The following is a 22,196-nucleotide window of genomic DNA, read 5'->3' as shown; positions in this document are numbered from 1 at the left end:
CATCTACGTATCGCCGAAGGCGATGAGCGACAAGACTAATGGAGTCTGCACACAATTTAACTTGCGAGATTAAAGCGCGGCGCCCGCGTTGCATTTGCTGTAGCCAATTAAATCGGTCACGGGCTTTCCTATTTCTAGGCAAGGCCGATACTTGGATCACGGATAATAATATGCCGTAACATCGAGCGACGAAACCGCGAATTCCGTTAGGCGTATCTGCACTACCTAATCCTCGAAATAAGGGGGTCGCAGATTATTCTAATGTGTAATCGGGGCATACGCAGGGAAATTTCGCAAGCACGTTTCGCGAGGCGTAATTGCCCGCGGATTATTCATACGCTGCGCCTTCGTCGTGCGAAAATTCCGCGCCTTCGCTGCCTGGAATATCAAGATTCGTTTCAAGGAATTCGAAAAGTACAGTAAATAAAAAAAAAAAAAAAGAACATAGTCAAAAATTCTATAACCTAAGTTGAAAAAAAATATTTTAATACAGCTACATGGAATGTTTTTGGTAAATATTACGCTCTCGAGTGTCTGAATCAAAAAATGACTTACATTTTCCTCCGTCACGTACAGTATTTTTGTAAAATGCAAGGTATTTGCATAAAAATATCATAACAGTAATGAAAAACACTGCGATTTCATCACAATGAACTAAACAATATTTCTTACAAAATTGAACAAACAATTTATTCATGAAACGTACTCAACGTTCCGTGTTCATTCTTTTTGCGTACGAAACCTTTTCTTTTCCGAACACGCTTATTTTCTTGAGTTTTCTTCCCTTATTTTCCCTCAATCCCGCTTATTTTCTCTTTGTATTTATTCTTGAGTCTCACTCTAATGCATATTAAATGAAAGTAAGAAATCACTTTTGCATAGGATTTTTAAAACGAAGAATAAGATATCAGGTTTTGAGTTGAACGAGAGTTTCACTCTACGTGAAACTACAAACACGAGTTCAAGAAAAATCCTCATGTGATGGAAATTATTTGAGAATTTTTCCCGGTTTCACTGAGTTAAAATCTATAAGAAACAGTGTAAAAAAAATTGTACAGTTTTTTGGTTTCAGACCTCTGTAATCATGTCTAGGGAAACCTCAAAAATCACTGAAAATCTTGTTTAATATTCTGGTTCAAATGTAGAAACTGAAAATGTGTTTCGAATGATCGAAAAAACATTTGGCTTGTATAATGACCTACATAAAAATTGAATAAGAATTTTCAATGAATTTCAGTTAGCTGTGTATCTAATCAAATTATTCGAATTGACTTATTTGTTTAAAATGTATATTCTATGAAAAGTATTTGAATTTGATGAAAAGCTGGCTTGAATAGATCATAATTTATGATAAATATTTCCGCAAAATGAAATTTCCGCACCGCTGTAGAAGGTACAAAGTATACATGCAAAGTATAATAGGGCATGAAAATTCTTCGGTTATAAAAATAAATCTTTTCCTTCGTCCACGATGCAAGTTGACGAACGATGTAGGTCGTCCATTTCTCCAGCAGCGACATACCGGTAGCTAGACTGCACATGTCCGATGCACCGATGCACCTATGCAGCAGAGCTCCCACCTCGGTCTCCGTTGGAATTGCAGGCGTTTCGTAGGAAGCTATTTTACATCGACGTTCCCCGGTATCCTGCGAGGCTACAGGAAATTGGCGCAATTTAGGAAAGCCTTGGAATGCACCGTCCCGAATCTAATCTCGCGCTACGATAACCGAAATAACAATCCCGAACGTGTTGCGCCAATCTGCGGGTGATGACAGCAGAGCTTTCACATCTCCTAGTGTAAAAAGCTCTTCCTTTGCTTGATTGGAAATCTAAAGCAAAGGACCACTCCGAATCCGTATGGAAATTGGGTCGAATTGGCTGGATTTTCCGTATGTTGTAGTACGTATCCTCCCGATCAAAAGTTCTGATGGCCACAAGTCCCAAAAATCACTAGTTTTCGAGGTACAGGCTTAGGAAGAAGGGAGTTCAGATTTTTTGACATATATCGATTTCGTGATTTTCATGAGTTATAAAGCTTCAAAGGGACTTAAATCAAACAAATCACTTTGAAAGCTGCACGGTCGATTCTCAGAGATAGGCAGGCAGCTGTGATTAGTTCCATGAATGCGTCGATTCCATTCATGAACTCGCTGGTTTACCGGAAGAAGGTGCGACGTCAGATTTCGCGTGCAGAACGAGACCCTCCGACTCTTGCAATAATCGACTTGTCCTGTTTTTCACGCGTCTGCGGAATCTCTGCGAATATGCCGTGCAGTTTTTGGGTGATAAGTTTGATTTCAAGTCCCCCTTGAAGCTTTGTAATTGCTAAAAATGGCGTAATCCATAGATATCAAAACATTCATACACCCCTCTTTCAAAGCCTATAATCTCGGAATAATATCTCGGAAACTACTAATTTTTGAGACTTGTGTCCATGAGAACGATCAATTTCACTGAGAGCGAATTTTCATAAGGTTTTTGCGGATTCCTTTCCGCAGATTCGGAGCGAAACTCAACGCTTATACAGCGATCGTCTCATTCATTTTTTTCCCTGTCCACCGAATCGAACGTGGATAAAGCTTACGGCTGTACAAAAGTTTTGGTTGTATGAGATAAATTTTTCTCTCTTCTCCTTTTTTTCTGTTGGTTTTTTGTAAGTCCCAAACATTCTATCAATTGTCGAGCTTAAGCCGAAAGCTGCTGCCCGTGATGATCGGCTTATAGCTGTGAAACGATTTAGGACGGGGTTTTTTTTTTTAAATAAAAGTATATAACCAGGGGGATTGAAATTATTTTACTTTGATCTGGCCATATATATATATATATATATATATATATATATATATATATATATATATATATATAATAACCGAGTAGAATATATCTGGTGTATCTGAGGTTGCACAGATTCAACCAGTCAATATTGTTACAAAGGGTGAAATCACCCGTTTTGCCTCTCTTTCTGGTCTATTAGTCGTCATAGATAAAATAAGCATAAAAGCTTTCGTGTCTTGAAGGACGAGTAAGGTTGCTGCGTCAACTGATATTATTGTAATAACAGTCTTGTTTCTAACTTTTATCTAGAAACACGTATCGCCAATGAAAGCATTTTGCATTGTTTAATTTATTTGTGTCTGTTGGATCATTTCTTCACGATAAACGAACCCCGTTATTTTATTCCGTAAAGAGAAATCGTTGCAATACGTTGGTTCCTTGAAAACAATTTAATATTCAATGAATTTAAACAATGCTGGTTAAGTTTTATACACGCATTCGCTTGTTTTCGGTAAGTATGAAGTAAACCTGTGGAATTTGAGTGAAGAACGTTCGTTTTATTAGATTTGATAATCGTGATGTAGTATCGGGCAAATTGGCGGATGAAAATTGCAAAAGCCGTCCGTGGCATAGTTTAGCAAAAATTACCAATACACTCCTGGAATCATGAGAAAGTCATGCGTCCAGAGGTCAAAGGCAGGTCGATGAATCTCTATAAACTTTTTTAATTTGCGTGAAATTTCAACTGTCGACAAAGTTTCGTGGAACAAATATTTCCCTGCTTGTTCTGATTGATCATTTTTCGATATCGGTTCAAACTACGAGAGAAATTGGTGTTCTTCAAAAAGTTCCCTTCGTCACGCTATTTATTAGACATACTGTAGAGTAAAAAATATAGCCGTGAATTCGCGATCCGATGATTAGCCATAAAGTGATTTCGATTATTTTATACGGTATATAAAACGTTAAATTCATAAATAATCTTACCTATCAAATTTGAACACTATTTTTTTTCCCCCAGTCATTTAAACTTTCACGTTACGCAAACAAGTAACAAAGTTTTATACAGTCAATAACGAGATTGAAAATTGGATACAAACTTTCATCCACTACGCTTATACAGTGGAAAAGCTGGTTGGAGTTATTCGCATCATTGATGAGAAAAATTGAACATCAAGCAAGGGCAAATATCGATTTGAATCAATATCCAGCTCCTACTTGCCGAATACAATTCATCCGCAGAGGCAAACAGGAAAATACTTACTCTCGAAAAAAGTTTGAAGTTTGAGTGACGTGTCCCCTTGAGGGTATAAGTTAAGCAAAAAAGTAGGAAGTGAGCCGGAGGATGGAAATAACACAAAACGAGAAGGAAAACGTCGAGGGACGGCTGACTTCATGTATATATGCAAGAATTCGAGGGATCCTGCAATGCAGGCGAGCTGATCGTCGGGTTGTAATATCGCCGAGGATAACGGTATGAAACTGAGAGATTTTTCATCCGCGAATAAGAGGATCTGCACCGCCTAGCTGCACGCGCTATGGGATGGAAAATCGACATTTTCTCATACCCATTTCGCGGCGTGATTGCCTTCGGCAATTTTTCCGGGCATAATTTGCCGCCGCCTCAGTCTTCGAGTCGACAAATAATCCGGAGCAGTCTCGCAATCCAGCCTCGAAGTCATCGCTGCGTTTCGAATACTACGAAAAATCCTGAAACTCTAAACCGACTGCGTTCCCACGGTAACGAATTGTGAAAGTCACCAGCAGCAGGGCAAAGGGCGAGGTTTATCGTAACGGAAGATTTGGAGCAACGTTTTTAGAACGCGGTTTTGCTCCTAATTTTTTTTTTTCTTTTATTTCTTGCTTATCAGACAGAGAAAATATGTAACGTGAACTTTTAAAAATAATTGATAACTGAAACTTCTTCTTTTCTTGTTTTACATTCGGGAGAGATTCTTCCAATATAATTCATGTCGATTAACTTGAGCTCGATGTTTCCACTTTGATGTTAAACATTTTATTTGCGCGATACGTCCGTAAAAATCATCATCGAACTGCTGCATAACGCAGTGCAAGTGAGAGAAATGATTGCGATCACTCGAGTTCTCGAAACGAAAAGTGAAGCGAAGACTCGACGTAAACGAACTTTGTACCGTCCCGGGCTGAAATATTCGAGATTACCTTTCACCCACGCCTGAGAGAAGGGAAAAAAAAAAAGAAAAAAAGAAGCGGAAATCTCGAATCGTCGAACAGCCAACAGGCGATGTTATAATACGTAGTTGTATTCGAGCACCACACTAGTGCCCGAAAAATATGAAAAAAGAAGAAGCAGAGATAAAAAGAGCAAGAAAAAAATAGAAAACAGCAATCTATCAAAACTTTTCTGATCGAAGGGAAGACGGAACGTGCCTGTCTTATGGGACAGACGCCGGAATGAACCGGATACCAATTTGCTCCGAGACCATTATTCGTATATAACACAAGTTTTCCTCAACGCGTGCCTTATATATCTCTCCGAAACAAAACTATACCGAGTCTTTGAAACTCTCTCGCATTTCTCTGCTTCGACGTCTGCGTGAATTCCGTTAGATATCCACTTTTGCTTCGAATATACAGAAATCTGATACTAAATCTAGCCGTTCGAACAGCGCGAACTTCTCCTGATTGACCGGGTGCACGGTGTCGAGTTTCGATGTGTACCTGAGTACAAAGTTCAGATCTGTCAATAACGTCCGCTCGACTTGGGCGTCGATTACCGCTCCGCTTTTCGATCCTTCCAACGATGGAGAAGCTCTCCAAGTTCCCGATCACGGGACTCGGCAGACAATTTCGCACTAATGGTCGGAGACGTCGCGTCGTCACCCGGGTGCCGTTAAGTTGATAGTCCCAAACCATTTTCGTTCCCTGTCGTAATCGTCGTCACAAGTGAAAACAAGTACGTTATAGATGGAGTCAGGTGATGAGTCGGTACGTGTTGCCATTCTTTTTTTACGCAGTTGTGATCAGCACTATGTTTTCTTGTGACTTTTACGATAGTTTAATCTCAAGGACTCGGTGAACCGAAGAAATGAGACATACGATAATTTCGTTCATTGTGTAAGTCGCAATTCAAAATCGTTCACATGTTTTGTGGGTTGAAAATTCTGAAAGTTTAACCTCGCTAAAGATACGCGTAGGTGTATAAATTATCTCATTGTCTGTGCTTTGGTAAAATTTTCTTAGTCGACCAAAATCATCCGAACCTTCGACGTATCGGTAGACTTTAAATTGTACGCAGATCTGACCGTTTTGAGTTTTGGCAATTTCTATACCGAAAGCACCTGGAATTTAAAGCCCACAAGACCCATAAGATTTGACATGTCGGTACGCCTGAATTTGAATCACAGTCAGCTATTTTAACTCTTACCCGGCACACTTCTGTAGAATCACACACTTGACACACTGGGGTCGTTTTTGTCCCAACGATACAGAAACCGTTCTGAAAAGTGAGCCATTAAATAGTTTCACTTGAAAACTTTTTCTTTTTGAAGTTTTTGATAGATTACTTTTTAAAACTACGTAGGTTTTATAACAAAAAATATGAAAATGCCAGATTGCGCCGCAGATCCGATTTTTCCAGACTTAGTTACTCGAAATTAACAAACAAAGGTGCGGGGTCGTTTGTACCCCAGAGTGTCAAAGAAGGGTTAAAGAATAGAGACAAAGCTGATCGTCGAAGCTGCGAGCACTTGATCCTTCAGGTTGTAATTGGTTATCGCGGAGGCTAGGCATGCGGGGGATGCTCGATTCCGACCGCCATTATCTTTCCGAAGTTTCCGGCGGCCTGACCCGAGGGAAGTTTGCCGGTTGGTTAATCCCCGGAGATGGTAAACCAGGTGGATCTCGCCGCAGGACGAGCGGAGATGTAATCGCAAAATCCGCCGGCATAACGATCAGGAATACAAGGGTGAAACTCAGGCTCTGGTCCAAGGGCCGTAGCACGTATCGGTCATCGCCAAATGCGGTTCCAGGGATGCAACGCTGCCGGGTGGAAAATGTTTCGCAAAGTTCGAGGAGCGCGGAGCCGGGACATTGGCTCGTTTCGCAAATCGTGCTTTGCAAACTTGACCCCCCTCTAGTTGCGCAGCCCCGTTATCGCCTACGAGTTCCTATTATTCCTCGAGCTACGAGACTGATCCCCTAGTTTTAATTGGCAAAACGGCTCAAACTGCCCTCTGAAAATCGCCTCGTGGTTGGACCAATTCTGCGGTTTCGTAACAACGCTGACTTGCGGTTATAGCGACAAGAATTTGGCTAGGCTTGTCGTTAAACCGTAAAATAGAAATAAGGACCGAATGAGAGTTGAATCACGGAGTAATCGCGGGATGCTCGCTTTGGCTAATTCCACGTGTCTCCCCGGAGACAGGCGCTCTTTATCTCTCTCTTTCATAGAAACCGTCGACGGGGCAGGGGGTGGAAATTGTAATTGAACAAAATACGGTGTTCTATTACTCGGCAATGAGCTAAGCGATCTAATACAAGCTTCAAGATTAACGAAGATCTTCTATGGAATAAGTAGTAGAAACCCAGAACATCCGTCCATGACGAAAATCCATCCGTTTATCTTCAAAATCTCTGAAAATGTTTCATCACGTCGCAACGCGTATGTCGTCATCATTTCAACACTTTCAGGTATTTGCAAAATACATATAAAAGCTAATGTATGTCAAAATCTTAATAAAACTTCAGTGGACAAACGAAAAAGAGAGGCAATTTTTCATAGTTTCAAAGTTATGCACCTTTGTAATAACCAACTTATACACCGAATAAATGACTAATGTCCGATTAGATGAACGAATACTTTTGTCTATTTAGCTAATTTTCAGATACTCAATTTCGTTTGTGACTTCTTGAGCCTTAATTAAATGAAAATGGTTCACACTCTAACATTTCATGTGAGAAATGAAAATCGTTTTATATACATATGTTTGTCTGTTACCAATAAGCCATTACTACACGCCGAAATTGAGGAACGTTGATCGTGTCGGCTAGTTTCAATTCCGATAGGTCGTTACTTGGACTTTTACACATTTTTCTATTCTCCATTGTTCGGAAATCATGTATTAATTTCGAATGCGGTATACTTAGAGAATACAAAAAAAGAAATTTATCACAGAAGTAGTTTTATAACAGCGATGGTCTACTTCAATAAGCTTGATAATGACCTGAAATGATTGAACTTCAGGAAAAATAGTGTAAAAGAGAAACTGGAAAATTCTTCTATAGGATATAATGATCAATCCTTCTCACACTCAACATGGTGTTATCTGGCTTTGAATAGATAAATAAATAAATAAATATCCTGACTTCGCAAAACCAGGCTGATCTTAGAAGTTTTAATTTTGCAACACCGAACGTAAGTTTTTCCGAAATTTCTATCCCTTCATTTTGTCGGCAGAAAAACATTTGCTCTCCGTCCTTTGTAGCTCCGAGTTTTTTTTTCCGTTCATCAAAAAGTCTGCGAAATTATACGAGCGAACGTATATTTTGCGAGGGTTAAGTCTAGCCGAGATTTTATAGCTCTTTCTCCGTCTCCTCGTCGAACTTTGTCGTCGAATTCTCGCACGCGCGGCAGCTGATCGTCGAGTTGCACGGACGAGTTGGTTTCAGATTAATTTACCGACAAGGATCATATTTGCATACGATTTTGGATCTGGGGTTTGATTGGATACTCTAACCCGGGCGTCTAACGCTTCGGATCGACGAGAAATTTATCAGCTATCTAACAGCCGCACTTCGTAAACTCCGACATCTCTCTCTCACCTCCGCCCAGCAACCTGCAGATTGATCCATATATAAAATTGCCTGACCTTTTCCAGACCGAGAAAATAATATTTTATTCAAACGAATCAAAGTCCGCGTTATATCATGCTGTGCTTTCAACGTCAACCGGACCACCTTTGTTTTCTCCGTCCTTTATGGAGCGAGCGGATGATCATCGGTTAAACGGCTCGAACATGGTTCGAAAGTACGATCTCCACTCATCTCGTCCGTACCTCGGTGATCAGAAGCATGGTTGCAGGGATTTCTCACGCATCGGCGAAGCGCCGAAGGCAATTGAAACCGATCGAGTCGGTTCGATGCTTCCGTTTTTTATCGATACAAAGAAACGAATTCCTGCTAGAAACGCGAAAGAATAACCGATAATTCGTATTCATTGACACGGTTTTCCGACTCGTCGCATCTGGTCGGCGGCACGAGGTATGCGATCTGAAAAGATTCCGTTTCACTCTCGTTGCACGAACCCAATTGTTGCAGATAATGAAAGAAAGAAAGATGAAAAAGAAAAAAAAAAAAAATAAGATAACGCCTTCGGGTTTCCGGTGTATAAATGTCCCTGACAAAGCCGCCGGGGGTGGTCGGAGGCTCCTTGCGTGATGGACGGGTGTCAGTTGGCCGGTTAATTGAATTAATAAAGGAAAAGGAACTGCGCCACTCTGTCATCGTTAACCCTCGCACAATGGAAGACGCCGCGTAGCTCCGCTGAGCTCAGCTCTAAATGGCATATCACGTTATGTAACCACGGTAGCGTCGCTGAAGCGAAGCAACGTCGAACCGCAGCCTTCATCTTTCGGCTGATGGCATTCGTCGTCTCCGTGTAACGAGCCTGAAATCTACCTACCTCCGAAATTAATCGGACTCGAGGTCTGCTTTTCATGATGACGATTCTCCTTTAACCCTTCGAGTCGTACGTTATTCCGCTGAGTCAACTTTTACATCGAGACAGTATTCGACGGTGTTTGGAGTCGCCGATTACGAATCTGAGATCAAAATTCACAAATTCAAGACGGCGGATTCAATGCGGCGGACGGAAAATACAAATTTGATCGAGTTCGGTCAAAAAATTCTAAATACAGAGATTTTCGGGGCTGTTGTTCGGTTTCGCCCTACTGAATTTTCCTAATCAGCTATCCCAAAAACCCCTGTACAGAGTTTTTTCTCCGGATTCAGTGAAATTTGAAATTTATGTCAACCTTATTGAATCCGTCGTCTTCAATTTTTTTGAATCCGATTTCAGATTCGTAGTCAGTGACTCCGAAAATTTTTGATTTATGTCAAACATGTACCTAATGCGTAGAGGTGTGAATTTATCGGAAATGAATTATTCCTTCAATATTCACAATTTTTTTCAAATCAATTTCTTCCTAACAATAATAACTTATATTACATCGCTACGATTACTCCCGAGTATCGAAAACCTGTTGGTATACTATCGGATATAACAAAAAACCGTAAAGAAATATGTTGAAAAGTACTCTAAATATATTTAAAAAATGGGTATAAAACAGATTGTAAAATTACTTACCACTCCGAGTCAACGGATTATTAACTAATTGCGACACCCTCACATCCCCGCGTATCAGACTTGAATCAATCCTCGCAACTGCAAAACTTTCGTTAACGTTTAGTCACGGCAAGCAATACCGTAGCTGTCCGGCAATTCCAATTTCGAACGAGGTGTCGAGCCGTTTAATTCGCTTCGTTTCATTTATTCCTCGGCGAGCGGAATCGGCCCGAAGGGTTCTTAAGTCTGGTCAGTTATTGGACTACTCCGGTATCCAAGATACTCCCGGACAATTGAATCCGTGTAGGTTCTTACTTGTATCTACCTAACCACAGACAATTGAGTGACTCGCGAAACGGTTGGAAACATCCGTCTTCCTGCTCGGCTACAACAACTCGGCTAGACAATATAATGGAACTTTTCGATCAACCGCACACGTCCGTATTTCGGTCATGCTTCCACCTCTTCCTCAGATTCCGACAGCCGACTCCTCGGTCTCGCGTTGAAACTCCTTTTTCACCGTCGAAGAACCGCATATTATATGCCCGTTTACCGGATATCGAGGGAAGGAAAATCGCGGGTTGTGTTACATCGATAGGCTATCCGCGGAAGATGTACGCGAATCAATGGCGGAAGCTATATGGTACAGAAGAGACTCACAGGGTGGCCACAAATTTTCAGGAAAAACATTCCATGACATTTCCACGCTTACCGGGACCTGAAACCTAATTTTTCCTGACATTTTCCCAGTTCTGGTAAATTATTAAAACCTAAGTCTTTCAGCCTGTACAAAAGAGGAAACTTTTTACCATAAAAAATCTGAAAAAGACTGATATTTTCAATTTTTTTCATGACAAAATTAAAAACCCCCTGACAATTACAAGTTTTCCATGAACCCTTTTTAAGTAAGCTGACATCTCCAGGTTTTCCAAGTGTTCCAGGTGCGTTATTCACCCTGAGAAAGTTACGCGATTCACTCCGCAGTCAGCAGCGCGAATTTTCATTGGTGCGAATCATGAGATTTCGTATTCTCAACGAAATTCTCAATTACCAACGTGCAGGATCTTCGATTGATACAAAAAAAAAAAAAAATAACCAAAACAATCAAATTTCGGAAACTCATTGAAGCTCGTCCTTCAACGTTTGGTGAAGAAATGCAGCATTGCGTGAATAAAAAAAAAACATGCCGCTTCTAAGGGTTAGGATAACGTTTGCTGAAGCTTGACTGAAGCCGCAAACGGTACTCATAAGACGAGCATCAGACCTCCGCGTCACAGAGTCTGCTGAAACTTCTAGGGGTGGTTCATTGGCCCAAAATACGGAGCTTCTGACACGTAATTCCATCCGTTGGGCCTTCCTTTGCCGAATCCATAATAGACTAGGTTGTCGGAAATTCGCAGTTTACACTTCACTGTGCTCCTGAAATAACAATAATATAATATTGAATTTTCAAGGCATTTTACTCACAAAATTACTGGTAATATAAATTTTGACCGTAGTAAGAAAAGGGTTATGAATCGACGCATCGCGCTGGCTTCGCGTCTCAGATCAAAAAAACGGTTCAAAAACTTTGAGTAAATTTTTCGGTTGATTTAACCATTTTTTAACGTATTATTCACTGAAAGAAAAAATACAAATTGAAGGTTAGTGTGACGATTTAAATGTTAAAATTACAAAACTTGTGTCATACTTACTGACAGAAATGTAGTGAATAACAGAAATATAAAGTGAATCTGTTGTGACGTTATATTTAGTTAAATTCTTTCAACAGTGTAGAATCCATGATCCAGAGATCTGACACTATCCTTGTCGGCTCTCTCTAGTTTCAACTTATACACGTCATAATTTTACACTTACACTTTCTGTTGTATAAAAACCTGTATCTTTATTAACCCACGGGCTATAGTAGATCGTAGAATTGGTGTCAAATAGGTTCGGTCGGAGATCGAGAAGGCAACTTGCGTGTCTCGCGAAGTTTAAAGCTAATGTAAAAAGCGCAACGTGCCGCGCGCGTTCAACTGAACAAATCGTTAAGCGAATTTTTATTAACGTGCGCGGTGCTGACGGGTAAATACAAAATCTTCTACGATCTTGCCGGCGGTGGATGACGCGTGAAATTTCCCACAGCATGCAAATCACTCGGGTCTAGGTCGAAGGGAATGGTCTGAAAAGCTCGAAAGCTCAGGCGAGAGCGTAAAGCTAATAATAACGAGGAAAGTAGTACGGCAGCTGCGTAACCGTGAAATGGCATCAAACAGCCGACTCGGGAATTTGCAAACCGATGAAAACCGTAATTGCAACTAATTTCCCGCAAACTCTGAAGCACCGCGCAAATTTTATCGCTGTCCAATTATTTCTTCGCGTTGTTTACACCGCGCAACGTTACAATCCGGTTCGTTGAATTAGGTATAAATGTGTAATCAAAAAACATGCAGAGGTTGCGGCGTTAGCGAAAACTGATTCCGTCACTCCATTTTTCTATTAACCGTAAGTACCTACTACGCTTGAAATTATACTTACATACGGAACGAGTGAATTTTCCGGACACTGCTCTTCGTGATTCTTCATAAGATTCCCCGATATCCTCGTATTTACGAAATATCTTGAGACTACGGAAAGAGCATTTTTTTCAGTCAATCTCAGCTGAAACGGAGCGCGACGATTTAGCCCTTAACGATTAATTGATCTAGTTCCGCCTTGTCGTGAATTTTCATATTGCAAAAAACTCACGCTGCGTGAATAGCTGGGAATAATAAATTAGTAACGCATTAAATCTTCTCTATATATCGGTTATTCCGCCATTGGATGATATATTGAGTTCGACGGGTCGAAATATGTCAGAAAAATCAGACTTGAACTTTCGGTTGACAATAATTAAAGCTGGCTTCTCGATTCGCGAGTATGCCGATTACGGTTACGCTCTTCAGTGATGCAAAACCCTAGTCAAGTTTTTGTGAACCAGCGTCTTGTTTGAAGAAAAATTAAACAAAGTGGCTTTGCTTTTCATCATCGCTCAACCTTTGAGGCCCTGCTTAATTAATTCTTTCTCCGTTATACGGCTCGAGTTATAGAAATGAAAGAGCTTAAACCCGTGACGCGTATACCTACAGCGTAAATTAATTAAACGCCGGGAAACCGACTCGTCGACGACCTTCCAGGGTCCCGAGTTTTCCGTCACGAATCCCGAGGGATTTTCCTCCTCCATTAAATAACCGGCATTCGGATGCGCGTAAAACGTCGTCAATCGATGCGCGAGCGGTTTGAAAAAATGGCGCGCTAATTTTATCGGGAAACGAGGTGTTCGGGGGGAAAATGAATCCCCCCAAAATCGCTGCGGACTTAATTCCTGGCCGAAGTATCTAATCCACGGGAAGACCTGAACGATCTCTTTTCGTTTTATGTCCGGAAGTCGAGAACGGGGACGAAGACGTAGCCGAAGAAAGAGGAGGAGAAATCGACCGAGTTGAGTGGCTCGGAGACGGGTTAAACCTCGTTAAGGCAAACTCCCTCAAGATTACGTTTTTGCGGGTGCTGGTACTCCGTCTCAGCCACCCTTAATTTACGACCTCTCTGTTAACAGCCTCGGCGAATACGCTCCGCAGCTTGTAGTTTATAAGCCAGCGATTCTGAGATTATCCACGAATCTAGAGCCACCTCGAGACGAAACTTGGTCCGCGAACTGCGAACACATTCGCGATGTGCAGATCTATAGCCACGCCGTCTTACAGAGTCAACTTCGCCAAGAGAACATTGATAACTCCTCGGCAATTTGACGGGAACGTTGTGTCGCGTCTTCCGGACCACAAACCTCGCATTGCGCGATTCTTCATTGCGTCCATTTGGGGCTTGAAAAACTAAAAAATTTACCAATATCTCGAATAGTTATTCGCATTAGGTGTTTACCTAGTAAACAAAAGAAAACAAATTTATATTTAAACATCCCTTCTCAATACGTTTACAAAACATTATAGAAAAGTAAAATTTTTACTTTGTTTTCTCTTTGAAAAACTTGTTCGAGGACAGTCATTAAAATATATCTCTGCTGCGCGGGTACAAAAGTCATAAAAACCATTTACATTACTTATAAATCTACAAAATGCCACGCGTTTGTGTTAATTCTCCTGTTTTTCTTTTTTTATATTTGTGCTCAATTACTCCAAAAAGTAAAAAATAAAAGCCAATTTCCCCGTTCTTTGAAAAGTGTTGTGAAGCTTATTTCAAGACTGTAATTGAAAATCAAGACAACTCGTTGAAAAACATATAAGTATTTTAATGAAAATAAAATTTTGTGTCGCTTATTTACGTGATTTAAAGAAAATCAATAAATGCTCTTCGCTATGAAACCTGACGTGATGTGACAATTTTATTTATAAACCTCTGTTGACTTTAAGGTGAAGAATCATAATTACATACTGTAAGCCAAGTAAAAACAAAGCATTTTATTTGTTGTACAGGGAGTAATCGTCAACTCTCTGATTCGACAATTGCAACCACGACAATTACTCGGAATTCAACAATTGACTGGAATTACTTCTCGACCTGATTATTCGACGTTTCTTATTATATTTTTCTGCAGCGAGTCAAAACGCGATTGAGCTTGTTGAATCCAGCTCCGTTTTCACCCCGTTTTCTTCTCATTTCTCTATCCTTCTTGTGAGTCGAGAACAATCAGTACGAATTCAATTCCAGCACGTGAAATAGACAACCCTTTCGGCTATTAGGTACGGCTTTGACCAGAGTGAGTTAGAATTGCTGACCTGCCTCGCGGCACGCGCTCTTGACCACCCGGAAGGTCGATGAACCTTGAGACGCGGCTTTTTACTAAGGTCAACCAGGAAAGAATCGCTGGCTGGTCACCGGATCACGTGACGATTGTATTAGAGAAAATTGATAGCATGTCAGCAGAGAAACGCCACACGTGCAGACTCACGTTCTGTAGTTCAGTGGATATGCGAATTACTCAAAAGCCTGCGGAATTCTCGAAGGTCTGAGAAAACCGGAGCGTTTGGTGTAAAAAATATTGTCTATTCTCCACAAAGCGTGGAAGCGTACTTAGAAATCCAAGAAAAGAACCTTGAGAAGATTTTCTTGAAGGGATAAACGTGCAATCTTGCAGAGTACACATTAATCATCAGTGGAAACAATTTTAAGGGCGGGGTTCTTCGAGAGAAAATTTGCCGAGTTTTTGGCGTCAAGGGTTTTCCGCGTTTCGCAAACGATTTTTTTATCTTCTTAAATTCGCATCAAATTGTTTATTCTCATTCGCTTGCACAAGTCTGAAGCTTACAGCGTGAAATTGGTGGAAGAGAGCTTTTCCTGGTACGAATAAATGGGACGAGAAAGGGGAGTGTAAGGGTGGGTAATGAGGTTAAATAAAATAGCCTGCGTCTCAGGTTCCACGCGCAGGAGCTTTACTTTGTACATTTCGTGTGAGAAACGAAGATCGAAAAAATAGCGCAGTGAAGAAGTTAAGATGGATGGAATGAGGAAAAGAGAAAAAGTGAGATATAAACGCCCACAGGAATCGGAAAAACCTTCTCCCCGGCAAAATTAACTTTAACAGCTTCGATTTATCGGTCATAATTCTTCACGATCCCCGAAGAAGTACTTCCGCCGACGTTCGCGTGGCGTCGATATCTAGTCGCGTATAAGTGTTCGCCATCGCTTCCCAATTTCCGTTTGCCCGTTTATATCCGTTCCTCTGAATTCCGCATGTGCTTATACAGCCTCGATTTCTTCGGGATCGCCGTGTCGGTCAGGTGTACCCAAATTTGTTAAAGTGCGCAGCTTGAAATGAAAGGAAATGGGATGATAGGACAGAGGCGAAAATGGGTAATTGGAAAGCTCACCCCGAGAGGGAGGCGAGCTTTTCACATCGTAAACCTACCCATACCTATTTGGAAGGGCTGACCGTCGAGAGGTGAATGATTAATCGATTACTCGGACGAGAAATAATATGTCTTCGACTCATTTCTTTATTATACCACTTCACCTCGAGTCTTCCGAGTCTGGAATAATGATATAGGTGACGTAAGATGTGTGAAGCGGCACCTGAATATCCTTTCCAAATCGTAAACATTCCAATAACCAATAATAAATAATATTTTCGCTTCGCATTGACCCGCCGGAAGTGAGAGTTATACGGTAAAATACACTCGAGCTCTGTTCCACTACCCCCACCTTAATGTCGCGACAGTTTTGCACAAGATGAAGAAAAGCGGGCCCGCGCTGGTCAACTCTTGGGGGATTAATCATCGTTCCATTACCGTCTCGTTTTAAACTTTGCTTTCACGGTTACAGGTCACAATGAAAATATGACGGTAATGCTTTTCCACAACTTGCCTCGATAATTCAATTTGCTATTTTGGTTTGGTGGTGTTTGCAGGCTTTAGTCAAAATGCGGAGCCCGGTGGAAAGGAGAGACGGAACGGCGATCGAGGGGAAGTTGCGGAGCGTCCTTACGACGATTCCGGCCTTATGACCACTCCTGGCAGTGTCTTCGTAACGAGCACGCAAAGGGCGAAGCAGCCTTTCGAGTAACGTATAATTGTATACCTGTGTATAATTGAATAAGAACAGTCGTAAGAAAATATTCGTTGTCTTTGAGAATTAAAAATTCGGGGGACCTTTTTAATCTCCTTCGACGAGACAATCTAGCGTTTCGGAATCGTCAGGACAGCTGACGTTGCTCTCAACTCTGCTGCAATAGCGGGGAATTACTTTTTCGGGAGTGAAAAAATATAACGGGAACAAAGCGTCGCAGAATCGAAAGTCCCTTCTCGATCTTGATAGTCTGGGTCCTTTGACATAGTCGAATGAACGAACGAACGAACGAACGACGAGGTAAAAGGTGATGAGAGAAAAAGGATCGTGACTTGAATGGGGACGCTGAAGGGCAAAACTTCTTGATATTTCTCTGGCGAGTTGAGAAGTTAGCGCTGGAAGGAGAGAGAGAAAGAGAGAAGGAAAGAGAAAAAAAATTCATAATTTGTTGTCCATTAGCTGGGAGGCGTTTTCCAGGCACAAGGGAATGCTCGAGGAGAGAAAGGAGCTCTTACCGAGGAGCGCCAGAGGAGAATCAGAAGTGGTACATCAGACCGTGATGCCGCAGGGCAGTAAAAAGGCCGGTGGGACATTCTCGACTTCGGCATCACCCGCGGAGGTGGGAAAATCAAACGGCGAAGACATCAACGAGACGAGTGAGTATTCGAGTAGTGGTTCATTTCCTCGACTCCCGCGGTATACGTCGAGATGTGATTTTCTTGTCGAGTTATGCTTGGGTCGTAATATACGGTATTTCGGACGACGTGTAGTAGAGCTCGAGTGGTTCAAAAGATGAAAAGATTCCCCCAGTCCCCGGCTCTGTGTCCCATATTTATGAACCGTTACAGCAACCCTTCTTCCTCCTCCACGGAAGAGGAGCCGAAACAGAGGCGGCGAACGGCGTCGTAGGCTGAAACAGTTCCTGGCAGTAATGTCCCGCGGAAACGAGAGTAATGCGATGGCCTCGAGTGTCTCAGGCGGTCCTCGTGCAGGCCGAGTTAACACCGAGCTGAACAGCGTGGTCCGGAGGCCTAAGAAAGACAGATTGAACACGGAGCATGGAAGGCCGACTCAGCGGCGAAAGTCTGGCAGGACGAGCTCTGGTGGAGATAAAGAGCTCAAGGAGGCCAGGGAGCGGCGGAAGAGGTTGCGGATGGAGAGGCGCAGAAGACGGGCGAGAGAGCGGAGACGGAGGAATAAGATCCACGACGGTTTGAAGGGAGGGAAAGGCCGGAGGAACCGGAAGCAGAAAGAGCCGGCAAACGCTGAACATAACGCAACTGACGTTGGGAACGTATCTCGAGTCACTGATGTGAAACCACCGCAGGGTCGCGTCTCCGTCAACCAGCAACGTGACGAAGCGCTCATCCCTGAACCTAGCCTCGAAGAGGGGGCTTCCGGTGGTCGGATAAAGCTCCAGGATCATAGAGAGCAGCGTCTGGAGAACGTGGAGAGGGAATTCTCGAAGCAGTTTGAAAGGGAGCTTTCGAGGTCCGCTCAACCCTTGATAGGTAGTCGTCATATGCCGCAGCCCAAAGTGGTCGATGGAAAGGTTGGGAGTCTTGAAAATCTGCGATTCGCCGGTGAAAAAATTCTCGGATATTCCCGCACGGAGAACGAACTGCCCTCCGATGACGCCAACAATGACGTTTTCCCCGCCAACCACCTCGAGCACTATCGAGATTACGTAACCAACGGTCTGCTGCTCGCCAAAACTTCCGCCGAACTCCGCGGCGATTCATTCCCCGAGAATTCCAAGCTCCACCCAGAGACACCCACTTTCCCTGGGAATTCGTCGGAGTCTGAAAATTCCGTTTCGAACGGCCTAGATTCCGATGAAGTTTGGAAAACGGATGTCAGCGAGCTGAAGGGAGATCTGTCGTGCATAAACGGAACCTTCTTACCGGCACCATTGTCCAGGAACGCGTTGATCAAATACGTCAAGTAAGTATAAAGGGTCTCTACGACTCGGCAGGGATTAAGAACTTTACAGGGTTTCTGCCAAAGGTCTTCGACGCCGGGCCACGAGTACCTCGAAGCGGACTACGAGTGCACGCCGGGATACAGCATGACGACAAAGTCCCGTCGTCTGCTCTGCAATAACCGTCGGTGGATCGGCGACATGCCCAGGTGTAAGCCACGACGGAATCCGAATGACGTTTGCGCTGATTCTCCGTGCGACCAGGTCTGCAGAGAAGTCAACGGCACCCCGACGTGTGCCTGTTACAAGGGATTCCGGCAACAGGGGAGCAAGTGCATCGGTGAGTCTCGGCATTGACGCACCGCCGTATAACTTTCTGAATGATATTTTTGATTTCTTTTCCTTTTTACATTTTCACGCACGTATCAATTTTTCGCCGAGCAGACGTTAACGAGTGTGAGAAGGGAAACGGTGGGTGCGAATTCATCTGTCTAAACACCCCCGGCTCCTATCGCTGCGAGTGTCCGAAGGGCATGAGGCAGGGGGAGAACAGATATACATGCATGGGTAAGCTTAACGGAAAGAATTCGAGACAAGATCGGTTTTCTACTTTTTATAGCCATAGTATAGCCGAAGGTTGCCTGAAACAGGTACAGCTGTCCGAATTTCTCATGATTCACCGATTGCTGAGCGTGCATTGAAATGCTTTTGAAAGGGAGTTTCCATTTGTAGTTCGCAGTGTCTCGATTACACTGACACTCTTTTAAGTCACTGAGACTGAGTACATGAATGATTTTTTTTCCTTCATATCCTGACTTATGAAACCATCTATGTTTCGATATCTCGTCCATTTGATATGTTGAAAAAACTTACCAGCAACCACCGTTGAATGATCAGGAATTGAAAAGCTCGATTAGCATGACGCGATTTGAAGACACCACTGATCGATATACCACCTTGGGCAACCAGCCAGGGCACGTTTCGATAGAGTTTCTTTTCGTGTTCACCAGACATAAACGAGTGTCTGTTGAACAACGGTCACGGACCGTGTCAGGATACTTGCCGGAATTTCGAGGGAGGATACGGGTGCTCGTGCGAAGGGCTTCCAGGTACGGTGCTGGGGCCCAACAATCATACCTGTCAGGACGCAGGACCCTGCGGCACAAGCAACGCCGGATGCTCTCATACGTGCCTGTCGACAATGGGGAGGGTCTTTTGTCTCTGTCCTGACGGCTTCATGCTCGAGGATGATTGGAAGACCTGCCAAGGTGAGAGTCCGAATTGCCACCACACGACACAAATTGTAAAGGAGATAAACCGGCGCCCTATAACTATCCAAACCTCTTGCCACTTCTCAGACGTAGACGAGTGCGCGGTACCTGACCTGCAGTCCGTCGTTTGTCAGCACGGGTGTATCAACACTCCGGGATCCTACCGGTGTTCCGAGCCATCGGAAATAAACGACGAACCGCCCTCTGACGTCTCCAAGAAGTCCTGCGAACCCGGATTTGAACCCTCCGTCAACCACGGATGCGTTGGTGAGTCTTCAAATATTATGACAAGCTGAAAGTTTGTTTTAAACCAACAAAATTGACATTTTTCCATCAATTATGATTTCGCAGGACTGTGATCGGTCAAACTAATGGTTAATATCAAAATAGTATTGATCAGCTACCACACCCAAGTCGAGAGATTTAGTGCGATATACGCGTCTTGACCAAATATTATTATATTGCCAAGTACAGTCGGTCAGGGAAGTTTCATTAGTAGAGAAAAAAGAGAAGAAGAAAGCATCCTTTGAGGTCCGTATCTTTGTTCAAGAACTCGGAAATTCACTTTGCTTCGAATAGAAAGAAACCCTGAATGCCGTTGGACAGTGCCATCATTCAACTCGCACGTAAGTTCGCCCTCGTTAACGGCAACGTTCGACATTTCAACTGCGTATTCCATTTCCGGCAGTATTCGTAAGTTCGTTAAAAGTCCAAACAAATTACAGCTCGTCTATATATTCGTCGGACGAATGTTAATGGGTTTTTTTCTCCGCGTATACACTTTCCGAGGAGAATGCGCGGGGCCTTTGACTCAGCCAGCACCAACCCCAAGATAGTTTATACCTGCAGTTTCACTCACCGTTGCGAATACTTCAACATTGATAATTATTTACATACCTCATGATTTATTGACAATTCGCCTTCCGTGTACCAAACTTGTGAAAAGGGTGTGGCACGAAGTCGAAAAGTCCATTAATCGGTGGAAAACTTGTCGTTCCCGAAGCTGTCAATTCTTTTTCGGTCCATCGCGGGGAGGAATTTTCTGATAACGCAAACATTGCCGTTCAAACATGTTCGGGGCTGCTTGAAACGGACAATAACAGTACCCGAACCCACAAGCACCGTTCAGCAGCTCGGCCAAACACGCTCGTCGACAACGCTTCGCGTATTTTCCTTCGTCAGAACGTTACACAGCCTGCAGCTGTACGCGGCTACGCTAGACTGATGGCGCATCTATAGATTTCTCGGCATTGTTGAGCTCTGTAACGAGAAACGAACGAAGCCCCATACGTGTACCGTTTACAAACACCGTAGCGTACAGTTTGGAAATTCACGAACGATTAATGACTTCGGCTCTGAGACTGGCCTTTGGCACGGACTTTTCTTCACTCCAAATAGAAGTAGGTAGGTACCACATACCAGTATGGGTAACCTAGAATAAATGGTATTATTGGCAAATGTTTGGTAGATTAAAGTTATCGTTATGGGAGCGTCTACAGATTCTGAACTTTATGTTGAAAGTTTTCTACTATGGGTAACTAATTTGGAAAGTTCACGAGTTGATTTATCACAACCGGTACGTGTATCCTACGTACCCTAAAAACACCCTTCGTTGAACTGGAAAAATTCAGATTCGTCCGCCGTCTCGTTCGACGGGGTACATATATCACCAGGCCCTGATTCGAGTGGATCATAAGTTACATATTGATTGGCGGTACGCTACTTGGTTTCACCCACATCGAACAAGGGAGGAGAAATTACCCAGCATCAGTGGTTCCGCGAACTTGAGACCGTGTAGTAAACTTGGTAATAGAGAAATTGCACCAAGCCGCCTAATTGACGAATATTGGAGCAAGGTTGCGGTTTGGTACGCTGAGAGCCTCTCATCGTGTTAGCCGTGGGCACCGGTCGGAGTACATACCTACCTACAGGCTGGCGATATTGTCTGTTAACGACAAGAATAGTAACCAGCCCACTCGGACGAGGGGATGCTCTTTCCCGAGGGAGAACGCGCGTCAAAGACGCGACCAGGAAACGTGTGATCGAATAAACGAAGCTGGCGCAGGACAATCTCAGCCGGCACCATTATCGTTTAAGTTAATTGAAGATGCGGACACCGAGTGACGGAACGGACTCGATCATCATCCGACGAAGGAGTAACGGCGGCCGGTTTCGAAGAAGTATGCGCTTCGGACGGTGTATTGGAGCACGTTTAGCGCACGCGTATGTATAGGTGGACCGGGGTGTCGAGTGGGCGAAAGGTCGGACCCCATTCACCAAACCAGCTGTCTGTGGGAAACACCGTCGGATGAACCTAAGTGGGCTAAGAGCTCGTATAGCAGGAGATATGCGGCTACCAGAG

General features: G+C 43.1%; 1 protein-coding gene across 3 annotated transcripts in view; it reads left to right on the top strand.

The window, feature by feature from the left end:
- LOC124299121 (uncharacterized) overlaps positions 1-22,196 on the top strand; it is a 36,760-nt gene that overhangs the window by 4,024 nt on the left and 10,540 nt on the right. Inside the window, exons 2-8 of one of the 3 annotated variants that reach the window (XM_046752078.1) lie at positions 16,485-16,635; positions 17,120-17,298; positions 17,491-18,586; positions 18,650-18,903; positions 19,008-19,130; positions 19,574-19,831; positions 19,922-20,101. In XM_046752078.1, coding sequence (XP_046608034.1) covers positions 16,485-16,635; positions 17,120-17,298; positions 17,491-18,586; positions 18,650-18,903; positions 19,008-19,130; positions 19,574-19,831; positions 19,922-20,101 — 2,241 coding nt within the window. Of the gene's footprint in view, positions 1-16,484; positions 16,636-16,663; positions 16,950-17,101; positions 17,299-17,490; positions 18,587-18,649; positions 18,904-19,007; positions 19,131-19,573; positions 19,832-19,921; positions 20,102-22,196 lie in introns of those variants that run through there. The other 2 variants (XM_046752077.1, XM_046752079.1) reach the window with 2 other exon arrangements.

The sequence above is a fragment of the Neodiprion virginianus genome, chromosome 2, assembly GCF_021901495.1.
Source record: "Neodiprion virginianus isolate iyNeoVirg1 chromosome 2, iyNeoVirg1.1, whole genome shotgun sequence".
Lineage (NCBI taxonomy): Eukaryota > Metazoa > Arthropoda > Insecta > Hymenoptera > Diprionidae > Neodiprion > Neodiprion virginianus.
Note: the sequence above shows the minus strand (reverse complement) of the source record. Positions and strands in the feature narration are given on the sequence as shown.